The 17,560-nt window shown below is 38.5% G+C and overlaps 3 protein-coding genes across 3 annotated transcripts; 1 reads left to right on the top strand and 2 right to left on the bottom strand.

Annotated features, from left to right (window-relative positions):
• Nucleotides 1-669: 669 nt before the first annotated feature.
• On the bottom strand, nucleotides 670-10,524 carry LOC116300716 (uncharacterized). Its single transcript, XM_031709633.2, has 7 exons — nucleotides 10,311-10,524; nucleotides 8,889-9,026; nucleotides 8,147-8,280; nucleotides 7,712-7,802; nucleotides 6,944-7,049; nucleotides 6,430-6,485; nucleotides 670-6,166 (listed from the first exon to the last, which is right to left on the bottom strand). Exons 1-7 carry the CDS (start codon nucleotides 10,492-10,494, stop codon nucleotides 1,551-1,553), a joined length of 5,325 nt encoding a protein of 1,774 aa, XP_031565493.2. The 5' UTR covers nucleotides 10,495-10,524; the 3' UTR covers nucleotides 670-1,550.
• A 57-nt stretch (nucleotides 10,525-10,581) lies between these two features.
• LOC116300718 (copper chaperone for superoxide dismutase) lies at nucleotides 10,582-13,779 on the top strand. The gene is made up of 9 exons (XM_031709635.2): nucleotides 10,582-10,788; nucleotides 10,896-10,968; nucleotides 11,281-11,415; nucleotides 11,692-11,774; nucleotides 11,893-11,999; nucleotides 12,187-12,247; nucleotides 12,362-12,439; nucleotides 12,858-12,961; nucleotides 13,559-13,779. Exons 1-9 carry the CDS (start codon nucleotides 10,759-10,761, stop codon nucleotides 13,677-13,679), a joined length of 792 nt encoding a protein of 263 aa, XP_031565495.1. The 5' UTR covers nucleotides 10,582-10,758; the 3' UTR covers nucleotides 13,680-13,779.
• A 128-nt stretch (nucleotides 13,780-13,907) lies between these two features.
• On the bottom strand, nucleotides 13,908-17,400 carry LOC116300717 (NAD-dependent protein deacylase sirtuin-6). The gene is made up of 6 exons (XM_089024804.1): nucleotides 16,921-17,400; nucleotides 16,239-16,321; nucleotides 15,730-16,140; nucleotides 15,254-15,288; nucleotides 14,754-14,947; nucleotides 13,908-14,273 (listed from the first exon to the last, which is right to left on the bottom strand). Exons 1-6 carry the CDS (start codon nucleotides 17,349-17,351, stop codon nucleotides 14,072-14,074), a joined length of 1,356 nt encoding a protein of 451 aa, XP_088880930.1. The 5' UTR covers nucleotides 17,352-17,400; the 3' UTR covers nucleotides 13,908-14,071.
• Nucleotides 17,401-17,560: the final 160 nt, after the last annotated feature.

The following is a 17,560-nucleotide window of genomic DNA, read 5'->3' as shown; positions in this document are numbered from 1 at the left end:
AAACTCTAGAGAAAATTTTTTTTGTATACGGTACTGACTTACAGCACGTACATAGTAAGATATGCCGTAAGATTGATTTGGCTTCCCATAGATTTTTAGTAATTTATCCAACGGCTACAGCTACGACTACGAATTTACCGAGTGTCGTTTCCCACTCTTACAGATCTAAATCCCCTCTATAATGGTTAGATGTCATAGATCTATCTGCGTAATTCTCATGCATGACGCCAACTGGAATCCTCAAAACTCAAGTACAAGTGAGAGGATTATGCATGACATCAACATTAACACCAGGGCCTTTTGCACGAAGGGTGTATAGCGCTATCCGACGGATAAATCTTATCCAGTGGGTAACAGACAACAGCATCGACGTATCCACTGGATAAGGATTTATCCGTCGGATATAACGCTATTAGGGAATTCAAGATTTGAAAAAATCTACGACGGCGACGTCTACCGGAAGTGTAAATAACTTCACTTTGGGGTTTCGCGCCTTCAAAGTCTGTCTTCCCTATGGATGAGTTGACTTTACTGACAATGTTTGGAATGAAATCTCCAATGAACAGAACCCCAAAGAGAAATCACTTACACTTCCGGTTGACGTCGCCGTCGTAGATTTTGCAAATCTTAAAGTCCCTATTGACCCTTCGGAAATTTATAGTAAAACCCTTTATTTTAACCAACAGTAATATTTTTTTAATCCTATAAATCATTACAGTTCATATCAATAACTATCATTTGAAATATCTTCATACACTGTGCAACATTTTACAAAGGTCACATATTTTCAAATAAATAAATAAGCAAGCTACAACAGCTTATATTTTGAGCATTTAGACACAAAGTAAGTTTCTTCTTTTGCAACTGAAAATACCATTCTGATTACAACTTCCTAAAAGCCTAACAAAAACGTTTTCATTTGTTCAATAGTCAAATCTCGTATCCAAAACTGTTCCATTATTTGCATTTTCATCCTATAACGCTTTTCATTGCTTTTCCAGTTTTGTCATCATTTATCCTAACGAAAATTAAACGATAATATCCTAGATCAAAGGCTTCAAACGCTAAAACAATAAAACCAAAACGTGCGCATTTTAACAATAAAGCATTAACAAAATGATAAACGTTCTTTATCCAGCGTCCTTCTTAAATTATACTCTATCTACAAATGACTGAATTGTCCAAATTTAATAAAATAACCGTCTTTTTCGCTATAAAAATATTTGTCGCAAAACTGTCATTTATCATATCATGATTGCTTCTTCTAATAACTAGTGAGGCATGAATATCTTGCATCGATTTATGGCACTAAAAATGGGGACAAAAATTGTTGAACCTGAACATGATGCATTGTGGTCTAGGTTTCGGTTCAAATCTTTTGTTCATCAAGCCTTATATAACGTTGTTACTCTTCTAATGCCTATATATCTTTGCGGCGGAATAAGCCTAAGGCCAATGTTAATTTGAAATTCGCGAAGATCGGCATATCTATTTCCTTATAACTATGTTAAGCGAACGTCACAGTCAAAACGTGAACTTTGTTTCAATAGTTAACTCTTGCTTGCTTTCGATACAGTATTTCGAGATTGGAAATTGTTATCGTTTTTGGTGTCACAGTGTCTATAACGGCCAGGATTCCTGGTATTGGTGCTAGGAGTAGGTTCACGCGACATGGTCGAACCACGTGGTGTATTCACTTCTCTGCTCTCCTTGTAAAATTGTTCCTTTAAAGTTTCCTTTTCTTGTCTATGTTCCTTCCTCAAGGGTTTCTCTCGATCTCCTGGCTGTGGAGTACCACGGAGATTCTTAATTGTTCCACTTTCTGGCATGGGTTGATTTTTTTCCACAGCAGTTGCAGGTTGAGGGTGGGGTCGCGGCTCCATCGCACTAGAGCTTCCCTCTTTCACGCTATCACTTGATGCAGTTTCATTAGTTCTAGAACTAGGTTTCGTGCTCTGTTTTCCTAGAAGAACATCCCTATAGTTATTACTACTCTTTGAATCCCTTTGATGGCCAGTTGAATTCTTATGCAGCCTGTCCTCGCCCTTTGTCTCTAAATCTTTTGCGAAAGCTGAGAAGGGCTCCTTATATTGTTCCTTTTCACTAGCAGTTTTATTATCCTTGAACTTATTTTCGCCTGCTGTAGCATCGGTGGATTTTGGTGTTCCCTTCACGTCTTCATTTCTGTGAGAAATCACACCTTGGCGGTGGCCCACTGCCCTATTTTCTCTTTCGCTGCCACTGCTATGTGAATCTCTAACCCTTCTAGTCCTTGAAATTGGATCTCGTTGTGGCTTTGGCAGTTCTTTAAGCTTCTTATTTGCTAGAGCAGACTGTGGCCATTTTATGTTTCTAGTTTCGGCGTTACGAGACTCATTCGGACGGTGCTTTGCAACCTCTTTGTTTGTGCTTCCAGAGGGTGTTACGTTAGCTTCATCTTTTTGGTCCTGTGGTTTTGGTTCTTTTTCTGAGGACACAAGCTTCTCGTTTTTCTTATCAGACATCGCTAAGGGTTGTGCCGGCAGAGACTGTTTTTCAGCTTCTTTGGGAGAGATAGAACCTACCTCGAGAGCTCTGTCGCGACTTGTAGATTTGCTTGGGTGTGTTCGAACTTGTGTTGAAGTTTTGCTGGGTGGTGCATGTAGTTTCGAAGTGTGAGAAGATTTCTGGGATTCAACACGATCTTTTGGCCAACTTTTATTGATTTCAACAGACCGTTGTGATTTTTGCGAGTCAGCATGAGCTGACTTTGATGATGAGGCTTGACTAGATTTGGAGATTGTAGATGCCATTTGCTGGATAACAGGATCAGTTGAAGCATTTCTTTTTTCTTTTGGTGATGGCCCTGACTCTTCGCTTCTGGTGTCACTACGTGACGTCTTGGAAGAATGATCTTCTTCTACTTTCCTTGTTGGGGTTAGTTTTTCAGATCTAGATATCTTTGGCGATGCCTGTGGGCTAGCATGATCAGATTGAACATCCCTGGAGTTGTGGGGTGATATTTTTGACGTACCATGCGCAGACTTCACGTCTCTTGCCTCTCTTCTTGGTGTCAACTGTTCAGATTTTGGTGAATTTGACGGCCTTTTAGGAGAACTGCTATTCAATTTTATATCCTGATCACTTAGTTCTTGCATATGCCTCGAATGACTATCCTCTTTCTTGACTTTCGTCCGTTTCTTTGACCCACCATCACGTCCTCTTGTCTTATCTCCAGCCGCTTCTCCTAGATCGGCACGCGGCCCCTTTTCCGAAAGATCTTTTCTATCTCTATAAGTGCTTCCTTTCCAAGGTCCATTCCTGTTTGAGCGACGACTTCGTTCATCAGTGTGATACCTCGCGGGTCTTGCGTCTTTCCTGTACTCCTTACGTTTGTTCTGAGTGAGGTCGCTTTTTCCTCCTTTGTCACTGGATGATAGTGCACCGGGAGAGTTGTCATCTATTGGCGACCTGTGGGGGGTGGTGAGAGGCGTTGTCATACCAGAACTGTCATCAAGCGGAAATGGAGAGCTTCTTGCAGAATGATCGTCTGACGAAGTAGAATATGATACATTTGAAATTCCTGTTGGTGTCTTGTTATTCTGGTGTTCTAAGGTTTGGATTCTGTTATCAGGGATGCCTAGCACCTCTGGAGAACTGCTGAGTGTCTGCTGTGTTGTTTCTTGCTCAGACATGTCAAGGTAAAGTCGTTGATCTTCTTGGCCAGTGGGGTACATCGGGGGTGGAAACATCGGCATCGCCATGGGAAACCTTGGTGGAAATCCCCCGAACGGCATCATTCCTTGAGAAGCAAAAGGCATAGGTGGGTAAGGGGCATGTTGAGGTCCAGGAATCATTGTCATCATGTGAGGCAATGAAGGGTAAAACCCATAAGCAGACGGCATCGCTGTTGGGTAAGGCATCTGGAAGGGATATTGTTGAGGTACTGGGTACATGGCAGGATTTGGGTAAACGACATCAGAACTAGGCCATGGACATTCGGGAAAACCATTCAACTGCTCCTGGGTGGCCATATTTGGGTTGATGTCAGCTTCACTTGAAGGATCCACTGTTAGGCCACCTTGATCAGTAGCTGCTTGATTTTCATTATCACCACAAACGTTCTCTAAGTCTCGGTCAGTTTTAATAGTTTCTACCGTTTCCATATCACAAGGTGAATGTTCTTCAGTTGTGGGTGCTGTAGGTTGATGGTTAGCTTGTTCTATCGCCAATGATGCTTGGTCCCCGGAGGTGTCAGCATTGTCATCCGTTGGACAGATGTTACTAGAGCTCTTTCCTTGGTCGTTGTTTTCTTCAGTTAAAGGTGGTGACGTTTGATGCCAAGAGCCAAGATTACTTCCAGTGTCACTAGTTTCATACGACGAAGAAGACACCGATTCACTTGTAGATGTCAGTGGTACTTTATCTGGTACGGTGGTGTTTTGCAGTGGCGTCATTTCCAGATATTGTGCCAACTCCTCAAAGCCATCCATGTCTTGCTTTCTACCATCCTCCAACTTCCGGTCGACAGAATTGCCACCTTCAATTTCCTTTGACAAGACCATTCCTTCTGCCTCAGTTGTAGGATTTCTAGGGCTTTCGACATTTTGTAGAGTGATACCTTCCTCCCTAGAAATGGCATTTCCGTCCGTGGAGATGTGTCTATTTCCTGTTTCCAGTTCCTGATCTTCACGAGTAGGCTGACCTAAACTGTCTTCACAAGGAACAGGCTGCTTTTGCGCAGGCACCAATATAGGAAAATCCCCAACATACACCGTTGTCATCTCTACATCACCCTGTAGTAAAGCAGAAGGGTCCACAGAAGCACGTTCAACAGGTGTGACAAATGTCACAGAACTTGGCGTCTTCTTGGACGAAACTTTGCTTCTCCTGTTAGTCTTGATACCTTTTTGATCGACTATTACTTTTCGTCCAATTTGTTTTGCAGGGAAACTCAAGGTCTTATCATCTGCTCCATCTGTTACCTTTGGCAAGTTTCCAGCACTTCTGTTATGGTCCACTTGCTTCAATCCTTCTGTTCCTGCAGAAGAAATTAAAGTTCCTCGTTTTCCGTCCTCAGAAGAAACTGCATCGCCCTTAGATTCGTTCTTAGTCACAGGAATTTCTTTCTTGGTCATTTTATTGCTACGTACTAAATTTTCCGTTGTCTGGTTTTTGGTGTTTTTCCTACTTTTAATAAATCCTACAGACGATTCACCGCCTTTCTTAGCTTGTCCATGCTCATGCCTTTTCTCCTGTTCACTGTCTTTCATATTCCCTATATTTCGTTTCTTTTGATTTGCCTCAGGCTGCATGGGTGCTCTTTTTGAGTTGCTGGCCTTCAAATCTCTATGCTGCTCTGCGGATGGTCCTCCTGATGACGAAGAAACGTCCTCAAATACAATACTCGTCGGGATCACTTCATTAAATTGTAAAACAAAATGTCCCCGAGTGACTGTGTTTTCGATTTCGCTGTCCCAATTTTCGTCCCCATTGCAAACAGAGGGATCTCCTGAGCTACTAGTATTTTCAGACGAGAGAAACTCAACCCCTGTGCTAGTTTCTTGGCAAGATTTTCTTTCTCTTCCATTAGCCGCTAAAACATTATTAGAAGTATCCTTCTCGTCGTCCTGTTGTTTCAGAGCAGACCTCAGTAAAGAGTATGCTTTTAACCTCTCGTCTCCTGCAGAAGATGTGACGGCATAATCTGAAGGTCGCTCTTCAAATGCCCTAGATGAACTGGTTGCTCTCTCCGCACCTGTTGTCCCTATCACAACCTTGGCTTTAGAGGAATATGTCTCATTACTCTTAGAGGTTCGTAAGCTGCTTTTCGAAGAACCTGATATTGTGGAATTCCTATTGTCGGTTCCTAAATTGCCGTTAACATCCGTATTAGCGTGTCCATTGCTATTCTGGGACGATCCATTAGATAATGAGCCGTTCTGCATAGCAGCATGTAAGGTGTATCCCAAAGAGCCTTGGTTCTCAAGTCCCATGGCACTAAACTGACTAGTGAAATGCTTAGCTACTTTACGATCTATACCAATATTCTTAAGGGTTTGCCAGAAATCCATGTACGAGGAGCACTTCTGGAAAACGGTTTTTAAAAGGTCGTAAGTCAACCCCTCTCTGATCAGACGTTTACTGCACATGTTGCGGCTACATGCATCCAAAGAGGACATTTTTTCTGTGGGGCAAGAAATGGCAAAATCACAAGTAAGTAATTTGCTAGTTTAACACTCGAAAAATGAAAAAAAGAATACTAAAATATCAGTATAAGACGCATAATCTTGCAAGTTTTTTCCCCCCTCAGCTCAAAAAGTCACGTAAGCCTTTGGCATTTTTTAAGTTTGCACATGGCTATTTCGAGGCCTGAAATTTAAAATCTGGGATCCAAGCAAGGTTCATTATTTAGCTCTAACCTACTTATACTGTGTTATCAACACTCACCTTCCAAAATCAGTTGTTGTTCTTTAGAACTAGACTGAGAAACAAAATATTTTATTCTGAAAGAAAAAATATGTAATCAATTTATTATTAAAACGCTTTTCCAAAGGTCTCAGTAACAGCAAACTTGCTATAGGTTTAATAGACAAGACAACGTTATTAGGACAAGAAATTCAACTCTCATCCTAACCAATACTGATTACAATTGCACTGATCTATATCAAATACATAAAAGATTTTTATTCTTTATTTTCAAATCCACTTTATTTCCCCTTCTAGGATTTCAGTCATCCCATAGAACCCTTTTAAAATTATCTGTGACGCCAAGCTAACAGGACAATACAAAAGACTTGATGTAAATTCTAACTAGAAAAAGTGTGATCTTGTTTTGACATTTTACTGTGAGCTCCACTTTTAATGCATGGCTGTGAGATTTACGATTCTATTAGGGACACAAAGCTTTCTGGTTGTGATAGTTAGACATCTGTCACTATTGTGAAAACAGTACATCATATACCTTTCTAATGTAGTAGAGACTGACATAAGGTTTAGAACATTTTTCAGAGGAGTTTGTGTGAATATCTTCACCATAGCCTTCACATCCCCCATAGCTCGATGACGTCCTAAGGAAAAAATCATTTTTTTTCATTATCAAAAATAAAAAATGTAATTGATCAAATGAATTGAGTATATACTTGAAAAAGTTCCACTGGTACACTGATAGCATAGCCTGTGTAGCTCGGCCCTAGGGGAGGGGGGAGGGGATATGGGGGAAGGGGAGGGGAGAGGGATAAAAGGGAGGGCCTGCCCGTAAGGCCTAGTAGGCTCTCCCTTCTTCTCCCTTCTTCTCCTCTTCCCCTCCTCCCCCTCCCCCTCCCCCCAGAACTGGGCTATGCAGGCTAACTGAAAGCACATTAATACATGCAGTAGGGTCCTTTCATGTCAAACCCAGTCCGAGATCTCACAAGGCTGCAAATATTTTTTTGATATGCAGATCATTTGTCAGGCCAAAGACACACTTGGCTGAACCATTTAGCCTGTAAAAATCCAAGTGTTGCTACATTTACTTATCAAATGGCCATTTTTAATGGACATTCGTTCGATGATTGTCAATAATTTGCAGCCTTGTCTCGAACTTTCTGTTAGCTTGAGCTTAAGGCGTGTTTCACATAAGACTGTAGAGTATTATACCCTGGACATCTAGAATCCTGGTTATTTTAATAATCTTCTCTGGTCCCCTGGAGATTTGACATAACATGACTTGATCAGCTGAGCACACCAATACCTTTTATTGTGTGTTTGGGGAAAAATTTGTGAAACAGTCCATCTATTGAAAGCCTTGTGTCTTGTAAATACTTATTCCCATCTTGTTGAAGCTGGATAAAAAATAATGATATGACAATAAGGTAAATACAAGTATACTATATTACATTATTATCAGCTACATGAATTCAAATAGATCGTCTATTGCTGCCCAATTTAAATACTTCTAGGATCCTTAAACTTTTTAAATTCCAAGGACAGTCTACATGGTTTACGCTTGCAACATAAGTATAACTAGCAAATCTATATAGTCTCAGTCCAACTTTTCTCATGAAAATGAGAAAATATGAGATCCTATAAGATAATATGCTCATCTGCTCAACCTTTTGTTGCAAATGAAAAACAGCTTTATAGATTTCTCACAGCATAGATTAATTGATAGTACCGGCTTACTTACCTTCTGACAGAATAGGAAACTATCAGCAAAATGTATATTGCAGTCACTAAATTTACTATATGGCATTCCTTTCCTCTCGAGGTTAGCAAACAATATCAGGAAGTCAAATTGATATCCACCATGTGCGCAGAGTACTGAAAAGATAAGGTTATCATAGGTTAAGAAAGTTTCTCTAAGTCATACCCAAAAGGTTTCTTTAGCTTGGGCATAAATTCCCCAATTTCAGACCACAAGCCATTCCCTAAAAAATACCGTAGGATTCTTTGTTTGTGTTGTATCCATATACATGTGTCTTCTCATACAAAACCGGGACAAAGAAATGATACTATTGGGAATGACATGTGGTCTGTAATGGGAAAACGTTGCACTAAGACTGGATCTATTCCCTCCAGAAATATTTCAATGATGTTAAATGTCACTTAATCGCAAAGAATCTTATTCTCAAGAGAATGACAATATGGTCTGTAAATATTACGGCCAAGCTAAAGAGGTCTGTTTCATAACAGGAACTATGCGATCAATCCAATCTAACAGGCCAGTAAGTAGTATGAAAATATGATAAGGCCTCTAGATTTCTTTGTCATTAGACATCATTACCAAAAGTGCAAAATACAGTCAGTATCTCTAAGATAGTTTGGTATATAGGTAATGAGAAAATATTGACTCAGTAGGCCTTATCATAGAATTCAATTTTATTCTCAATATTTCACTTAAAATGAAAAAAATCATCAATTCAAAATACCTGGAAAATAACAAGTATTGTTCTTTTTTTGTGCTAAGACAACCATTTCATCTATCCAGTCCAGGAATTCATACATCACTTCATCTATAAATGACATGCCTTCAAGTAAGTCTTCTGTGATACCAGATTCATTAATTGCTGAAATCAAAACATATAATTATTTAGTCAGGATGGAATGAAAGCTGTAAAGAATATAGCACTTGAAACTTAAAATTTCTTTTTTTCTGGTAGCTGAAAATGAAGAATCTCTGTGGCATAAATTTGTGTTGCTAAGAGTTTTGCCTTTTGTCAATTAATTTTTTGATGGTCTGAGCTTTTTGTTTGCTTGGCATAAGTCAAAAATCAAGACTTCTGGAAGTTGTATAACTCACAATCAAATATTAAAAAAACAACACTTTTAGTGCAAAGGGCAGTCAGCCTGGTGAGTGTAATTTTAGATCAAAATATCAACTCAAGATATGCATGTTTGTTTGAATATAATTCCACACATGTATCATTTGATATCTTTTATAATTATTGTCAGTAGTAAGTAACAAACTACTAATAAATTGTTCTGTTTTATCTTTTTTATGTTATATTTTTTAAAAATAAGAAAAAGATTGAAAGATTTATACTGTGTATTTTATTCACACTTCACTGATTATCATCATGCTTGAAAAAGTTTTAATGTTTGAATTTTTAATTTGAAATAATTGCAACCAATTTGAGCTGTCTGGTTAGATCATAGGTATAAATAACTGAATATTTTGTTTGAAAAATTTAGGATACCAAAAATTTGGGGATTTCAGCTTAGTGTTATTACTGATCCATAGAAGAATAATATAATTCGATTATGATAGGGGAAATAGATTTTTGACAAATAATGAATGAAAATTATTACAAAATGACTTAAATAAAAGAATGATTTATTAGGTATAAAGCAACGCCCATTAAAACTGAAAGAATTTATAGCGGACAGGCAAAAACAGATAATAAACATAGCACAAATTTATAAACCTGAGATAAGTGTTGCATAAGTCTCTTACGTACGCCCAAAATGAATTAGAGTAATGTATGATTAATGGCGAAAATGAATATTTGCTTAAATCTTATAAATGAAGGCCTGTTTGAAATTATCTTGATATCTGCAGAGCTTGAATTTATAAAATATATAACATGAGAATCTATGTTGTCATGATTATTCTTGAGTTTTTTGAAGTTGGAATGTCAAAATGCGTCAACGAATTAAAAAAGTGTTCAACGAAGCAACCGCATATTTGAAAGATAGACCCTAAAGGAGGCTTAAAATACACAAAACTGTATTAATAGAGTGCGCATCGAGGGATACTGTGTCTAAAATGAAGATATTATAATAGTATTTTGATTATTTCTGAGTAATATTTCGTCCTTTTGTCGCGTCGTGTTGCTACTCATTCAACTCACCGAAGGAGCCAAGGTTTTGTTTTGTGTTAATAAGCCTCTCAAACGAGCCCACCACCACACCAGGATGACAAGTAGCAGCAATTTCGATGACATCTCCATAATAAACGTTCCCGTTTGAGGCCTCACTGTCGTAAAATATAACCAAAGGCTCGAGATTTTCTTCTTGTTCACTTTGATCCGCCATTTTCTTTTTCCCGGGCTTTCACGTGCGCCTGCTACTGCGCATGTCAATGTTACCAGGCTTACCCGTCCAGATGCGCGGAACGCCTGGTTAAAACTCTATTTCGGAAAATTGAGTAATCGTTTTGCAGAGAGAAGTCCTAAATTTCTGCGGAAAATCGCCATATTTTAGCTTAATATTCAGATTTGACTGTCAAGGGAGCAAGATTGCCTTTTCGGTAGCTGATATACAGATTTTTAGTGGGTGTCTTACTTTGCGTCGTGCAAAATGGCTGGCCAAAGTCCAACACCAACGAAGGTGAGAAAATTAAAATGCGTCAGTTTTTTCCATTTAGGAAAAAAAGCCACGATTACTGATTTGTTGGTTGAATAAGCAATGCAGTTGAATTATTCTCTATTTGGTAGATTGAATTTGCAGTGAAAATGACGTGTCAAGGGTGTGTCAGTAAGATCACAAAAGCTCTGGAGGGTGTCAAGGGTGAGTCATCAGTTGTCACTAGCTGTCAATCATGACTCAGTGACATTTGGCATTATGTGTCTGAAGGGATTTGCTGAACAGCATGTGGGTGATACTTAGGGTAGATGGGTGGCATTAATCGTGAGGTTTATTAATAAATCAAAGTTAAAAACATAAACATTTTAAACACAATTTCTGAAACTTTAAAACAATTTATTGCAAAGGGGAGGAAGGGTTTCAAGTGTGCAGTGTTAGGGACAGAAACCAACATTTTCTTGAACTGCTAAATCTGATTAACAGATATAATAAACTAAAGCCCCTCCGTTGATATAGGCATCGATTCATACACAGTGGATCTCAGTCAAGAGAGTGTTGTTGTTGACACTACTCTAGCATCAGGTAGAGTTCAAGAGATATTAGAAGGCACTGGGCTGAAGACCATTCTAAGGGGTCATGGATCTGGTGGAGGTAAATATTGTTTAGTAGAGTGCAAACCATATATCCATGAAATAGCACTAAACACATCTAATTCTTTTGTTTTCAGTTGTTTCATTTGTGCTATTTTGTACCAATTAGTTAGCACTATTTCAGATAATATATGGTTTGCACTCTGTTAATCTCGTTAATTTTGTGTTTTAATTGGTGTTTCTCATGAATTGCAACAACTGGTTGGAGCATGAGTACTTGGTTTGTACATTGGGTGGACATCAATCGTTTGAAATCAAGGTTTTTGTTGTATATCAGATTCACAACCTCAACATCTTGGAGCAGCAGTTGCAATGATAGAAGGGACAAACAAAGTGCAGGGTTTGACCAGGTTTGTACAGGTATGTTATCACACTTAATTGGCAGGTTTTTAATCACACTGAGTTGGTAAATCAACACACTAAGTTGGTACATCAAAGACAAGCAATGCAATTTTAATTCTTGTTTTTCCTGCTGCAGGTTTCAAGAAATACTTGTGTCATTGATGGTACGATAGATGGATTGTCTCCTGGGCTTCACGGCTTTCACATTCATGAGTATGGAGACTTTTCAAATGGTTGCAACAGGTAAAATATAGAATGTTTTATGAAAATATGTAGAGAATATAATATCCTTTTTCTCTTGTTTTTTTCACACCAGCCCTGACTCATTTGTACTTGTTCAGCTTTGGTTAAAAGCAAATGATTCAACTTTTTAAATAGCCTGACTTGGACTCAAACTAAAATTTGAGCTCACATTTTCACACATTATTAGCACAGGGAAACATTTCAATCCAGAAAATCATGAGCATGGAGGACCTGAGGATGAAAACAGGGTATGTATTAAATATGGACATGATTAGTTTTGATAATAATCAACTCTTTCTTTCTTGACTGAAAATTTAATCAAATTGATTCTTAATTTGGGATCACTTTGCTATAAATTATAGCATGTTGGAGATCTGGGTAACATTGTGGCAAATGCTGAAGGAAGAGCAACATTTCGCATGGAAGACAGAAAAGTCAAGGTGAGAGATTTTAAACATTTTAGTTAGAAAAAAATAGAACTTCTTAAATTGGGAAGAATATTTCACATATTTTAGATCCCTTCTTGCTATACAATCATGACATGTCATCCCAGATATTATTATTATAACTGTGCAAGGGTATGAGGATAACAGCTTTGCTAGTTGAATGTCCTACTGTGATTGTCAGTAGACTGTTTTCCTACTGTCACAGTCACCAAGGGTTCAAAGACACCCCATCTTACTTTATGTAGTAATATAAACAGCCCAGTATTTATTAGGCTCAGATTTCCAACCACCCTGGTTTTGCAAGCAAGCGCATATGAAACCCTGGTGGCTGGAAATCTGAGCCTAAGTATTTAATATCAGATTCAATCCCATATTATCTACATGTTTATAATTAATAGTCATTGCTACACAGGTTTGGGATATTATTGGTCGTGCAGTAGTTGTTCATGAAGGGGAAGATGACTTAGGAAGAGGTGGTCATGAGCTCTCCAAGTCTACTGGCAACTCAGGATCAAGGTAAAAAAAGCTTGCAGGTTTGATCTCTCAATAATATAAAGCTTGCAGGTTTGATCTCTCAATAATATAAAGCTTGCAGGTTTGATCTCTCAATATATAAAGCTTGCAGGTTTGACCCCTCCAATGTATGCATTGGGGTGGCAGATGCAATTTATTAATTGTCTTTCCAAATAAAATCTATAACTAGACTGACTGGAGTGCCAACTGTTTTGAAAAGAAAAGGGCAAGAAATAGAACCACTTAGAACCAGCTTGGGCTGCTTAATATTTTCCCATTTTACATGTAGCTCAGCTTGATTATTGGTTTTCTTCTTACCAGTAAATTTAAGAAAATGCATTTGACTTATGTGCTTCTGAAATGGGAAAACATTATATTCAAGCTGAATGTGTCTGTGATTGATGCCCTCTCTTTCAGGGGATGGGGGGTGGGGAATGGGTGGATATATTATACTTTTCTATCAAAATCCCATAAAGTCGATTATGTGTGTTTTATTGAATGAAAATTGGGAATCCCAATACATTGTGCATTTACCAATTAGTTTCCTACTAAGTGGTGTAGCTTAGTCGATGTTGATCTGCTTTTCTTCTTCCATTCTAGGGTTGGTTGTGGGATCATTGCAAGATCTGCTGGTTTGTTTCAAAATACAAAAAAATACTGTGCATGTGATGGCAAGGTGTTATGGGAAGATGGGCCACTGCGGGCATCGTCTCAGCTGTAAATCTTGACATCTATAGATCTATGTTAATGTCAATTTATTGTAATTACAAATATCCAAAAATGATTACTTAATAAATAAAGAGTGTTTTTTTATGAGGAAACATCAGTACTGACATTGGAATGGCTTGACTTTGAAATGGCTTCGCATCGTCTTTCTGATCAGTAATTCATCCATAATCGTAGTCATGGCTAAGGAAAAAATATGGTATGGCTGCATCACAGCCACAAATTTGCTGCATCCTTTCCTACTGTTACGAAAACTGCTCTATTCAGAAGAGATAAATCATGCTTCTTAGCTCAATTCTGCTTGAACAGAAAATAACTCCATCTTTTTTTGAGCAAGGACATCCTTAGTGCAATTATCATTGACCACTGTTCCTTATTTCAAACTTTTTAAATGTTTGTTGCTCTTTTGGAGTCATAGTCTTTCATCCTGTCTTCCCTTTTCTTTTCCCATTCTTGTAGCTCTTGAGGTGTGAGCAAGTTTGACATGATCTTTCTCATGAGTAAATCACAGTCCCCAAACACTCTAGAGCCAAGAGGTCTGTCACTCTCATCCATGCTGAGACAAACCTTGTCTAGTGATGTCTTTTGTCTGGGGAAAAAAACATTCAAATCTCAGACCCTTTCATACTAATCTTATGGGATGAAAATTGAACCACCTCCTGTCTACAAGTCACAGGAAAATGTAACTGATGAGAGTATCTGTAACCAAAACAAATCTAAAATTATTAAAGTCTCATTAACTTTTATTAAATTATAATTATTTTGTTTTGTTCTAAGTCAGGGTCCATGTTACCATCTCTTAAACCAAATTGGAATTTAAAGTGTTGGGTTTTTCTGAGGAAGGAAAATCAGTAACAGCCTCTAATCAAGAAAGAGACACAACAGACTATACGTACAAGCGTAGACCGGTGACCCTGTGACCCCAGAGATGAGAGATGAGTGCCCTGCACAACCCATGATTCTGATCCCTTTTATACTATTCGTTGCAGCAGTCTTTTATAGGATCTCCATGCAACAAGGGAGAGTGTTGCACTAAAATCCTAAAGGCTGCCCAAGGAGGCCAAAATACCTGTTACATATTACAAGTCTGAGAGGCTTTTTCCCAACCTCAACCAGTTCATTAGCAGGTGTAACAGTCAATGTTGTTCCCAGGCAAAGCATCAGGTCACTCTTCTTAGCATTAGCTGTTGCTCTTCCAAATATCTCTTCTTCAAGATCATCGCCAAAGTTAATAATGGTGTCCATTAAAAACCCTTTACAGCCCTAATAAAATGATGAGCATTAGTAATGAAAGGACTGCATGTAAAAACGTTAGCTTTACTCATTGGGGGTAGTAAAATGCAGCAGAAAAAAATTAGTGCTAGATATAATAACTCTCTGTTCTGTTTGTGGTTCTAACTCGGACCATTGCAACACCATTGACTTAAAAAAATACCATATCATATTCTGTTTTCAAGGATACCACTGGATCTCAACTAGGCAAAGTACTTCCATATTCATAGGACAGTAACAATTTAAAGCATAAGCAAATTTAAGCAAACAGATCTTTGAATGATTAGATATTCTTACTACAGGATCAATCTTGAGGGTCAGCAAATGTATAACTAAAGGAAGAGGGAAAGGGAGCTAGCACAGTGGTGGATCTAGGGGTGGGTTTTGGGGGTTGCAACCCCCCTATGAGAGCCATCGTGATTTTATTTTATTTTTATGAAAATACCAACAACATCGCGAGTTTTATTAAAACAGGGGTGCTGAACACATTTCGCTCGCTTTTTTTTCTATACGCCGTGTGTGGGACCTGAAACAACCATGCTCGCCTGCAGCAAATAATCATTAACATAAGACTACTTCCATTTGGGAACCCTGTGCTACTTTCCCGCCAAACAAGTACCTCAATCAATGCTACAACTCCCCCTTTGAAAAAATCCTGGATCCGCCCCTGTAGCAAAAATACAATAGGTTTTTGCAGAACATGCAAAAAGACCCTAAAATTAATGCATAAGCTAAAGTGTTTATTAAATAAAATAATTAAGAACGGATGTTACCTCTTATGCATTTTTTACCAGTCCTGTGAGTCAAGCCACACATGTCACACTGTCTAGCATTTCTTGGTTTTTTGATGTCTGAAGCACCACACTCATTTAATTCCTCAAAATAAGAACTACCATTATCATCAAGCACATAGTAATCTCTCTCATAAATAGTTCCACACTTTTCACATTTCTCAAGAAACACATTGCCGTGAAGTTCTGAGAGATGATCTAACGAGAACCCAGACAAAGCATGGAGACCATCACCATTCTGGCTGATGACATGTTTGATGAATCCCATCTGGAAGAGTTTGTAGATTGCTTCATGGGTGTAAGTTGGTCTCAGCTGCTCGTATGGAACTCCTTCTTCGGGTATTTCATCATCATCGTCGTCATCATCATCATCACTCCCATTATCATCATGATCTTTATTTGATAAAAAAATATACAAAAAAATAAATAATAATGCCTACCCCCACCTAATAATTTACAACCTAGGAATGAAACTATCAGGATAAATGTACCAGAAGACTTTTTCTTTTTTGGCTCAATGTCATGATTTTCATCGTCATCTTCTTGAGCTTCCAAACTTGAAGTGCTTACCATTCTGATACAAAAAATGAAAGTATAGGTAAGGATGGGAAGAATAAGGGAAGGAAAGAAGGGAAAGAACTGAGGGAAGGAAAATGGAAAAGAAATGAAAAGACTAAAGGAAAGACAGTAAAACCAAAGATTGACATACTGGCATTACTAGTGCACTTTTTGTAGGTGTGACAAACTAAGAAAGAAATTGGGCTCCTCTTTAACTGTACGAAGAAAAGCAGCAGTGCTTAACAAATGCATTAGGCTGCGTTCATAATGTATGGAGGAGGAGGGGGGGGGGGGGGGGGCACGTGAAAATTTGAAATGTCCAGAATAATTCTTAACACCCCCCTTAAAGTCATGCAAAAAAAACGATCCCCCCTAAGCAAGGCTTGTAGCTTCTTCCGAAAATTGTGCATCCCCCCATTTTTCTGATAAAAATTTGCCCATCCCCCCTTTTTCCTACCAAAATTTTTCCCGATCCCCCCTCAATTTCACCTGCCCCCCTCTGCCATACGTTATGAACGCAGCCTTAGTGACCACTATAAACAGTTCTGTACCCCTCTTCCCTTGACCACTATGCTACCCAGATCAGATCTAGATCTCTTAATATAGTGTACCTACCTTTCTTCTTCAGTCCATTTTCCACTTTTACCTCGATAATCACCAATACCTGCAGAAGTCGAAATCCCAGCACCTGAAAACACTACACAATATTCAGCTTTTTGAATCATTTCAGATATTCGCTTCGCTTCTTCTTCGAGCTTCTCATCGGCGTCGTGGAATTCTGCAGTTTTGGTCGTTTCTCGGAGGAGAGATTTTTCCATCGTACTTAACGAGGGTACATTTTTCTTGCTTCTTGAACGAAGGGCTTTGGTTATTGTTTCCCAACAGTCGTGATGAAGTACTGCATCACCGTTTTCTTGCCATTTTAATTTGAAAGTCTTGAAATCTTTGGGTCTTTTCTTTGGAAGACTTGCTCGTATTTCAACTCGGCCGTTGCCCGTTTCAATTTCGCCTAAACTACAATCCCGATAGGAGCAAATAAAGTTCATTTTCTTCCTATCGATCCACCTTAATAAATTTCTAAGTAAATTTGGAATAGTTTTAATGGTAGGATAGTTCTTTAATGTTCCCGCTGGACCGATGCAAAGTTCGTAAAAGATTTTGTGGCGCCATTTTTAAAAGGTAATGTGTACTTCGACTTGATTGGTCAATTCAAGCTATGTCACAGGAAGCCCAGTAAGGGGAATGATGAAGCAAA

Source organism: Actinia tenebrosa, unplaced genomic scaffold (genome assembly GCF_029948245.1).
Source record: "Actinia tenebrosa isolate PJP-AT-01 unplaced genomic scaffold, QUT_ActTen_1.0 PGA_scaffold0__85_contigs__length_37466705, whole genome shotgun sequence".
Taxonomy (NCBI): domain Eukaryota; kingdom Metazoa; phylum Cnidaria; class Anthozoa; order Actiniaria; family Actiniidae; genus Actinia; species Actinia tenebrosa.
This window is presented reverse-complemented; position numbering and strand designations above follow the sequence as displayed.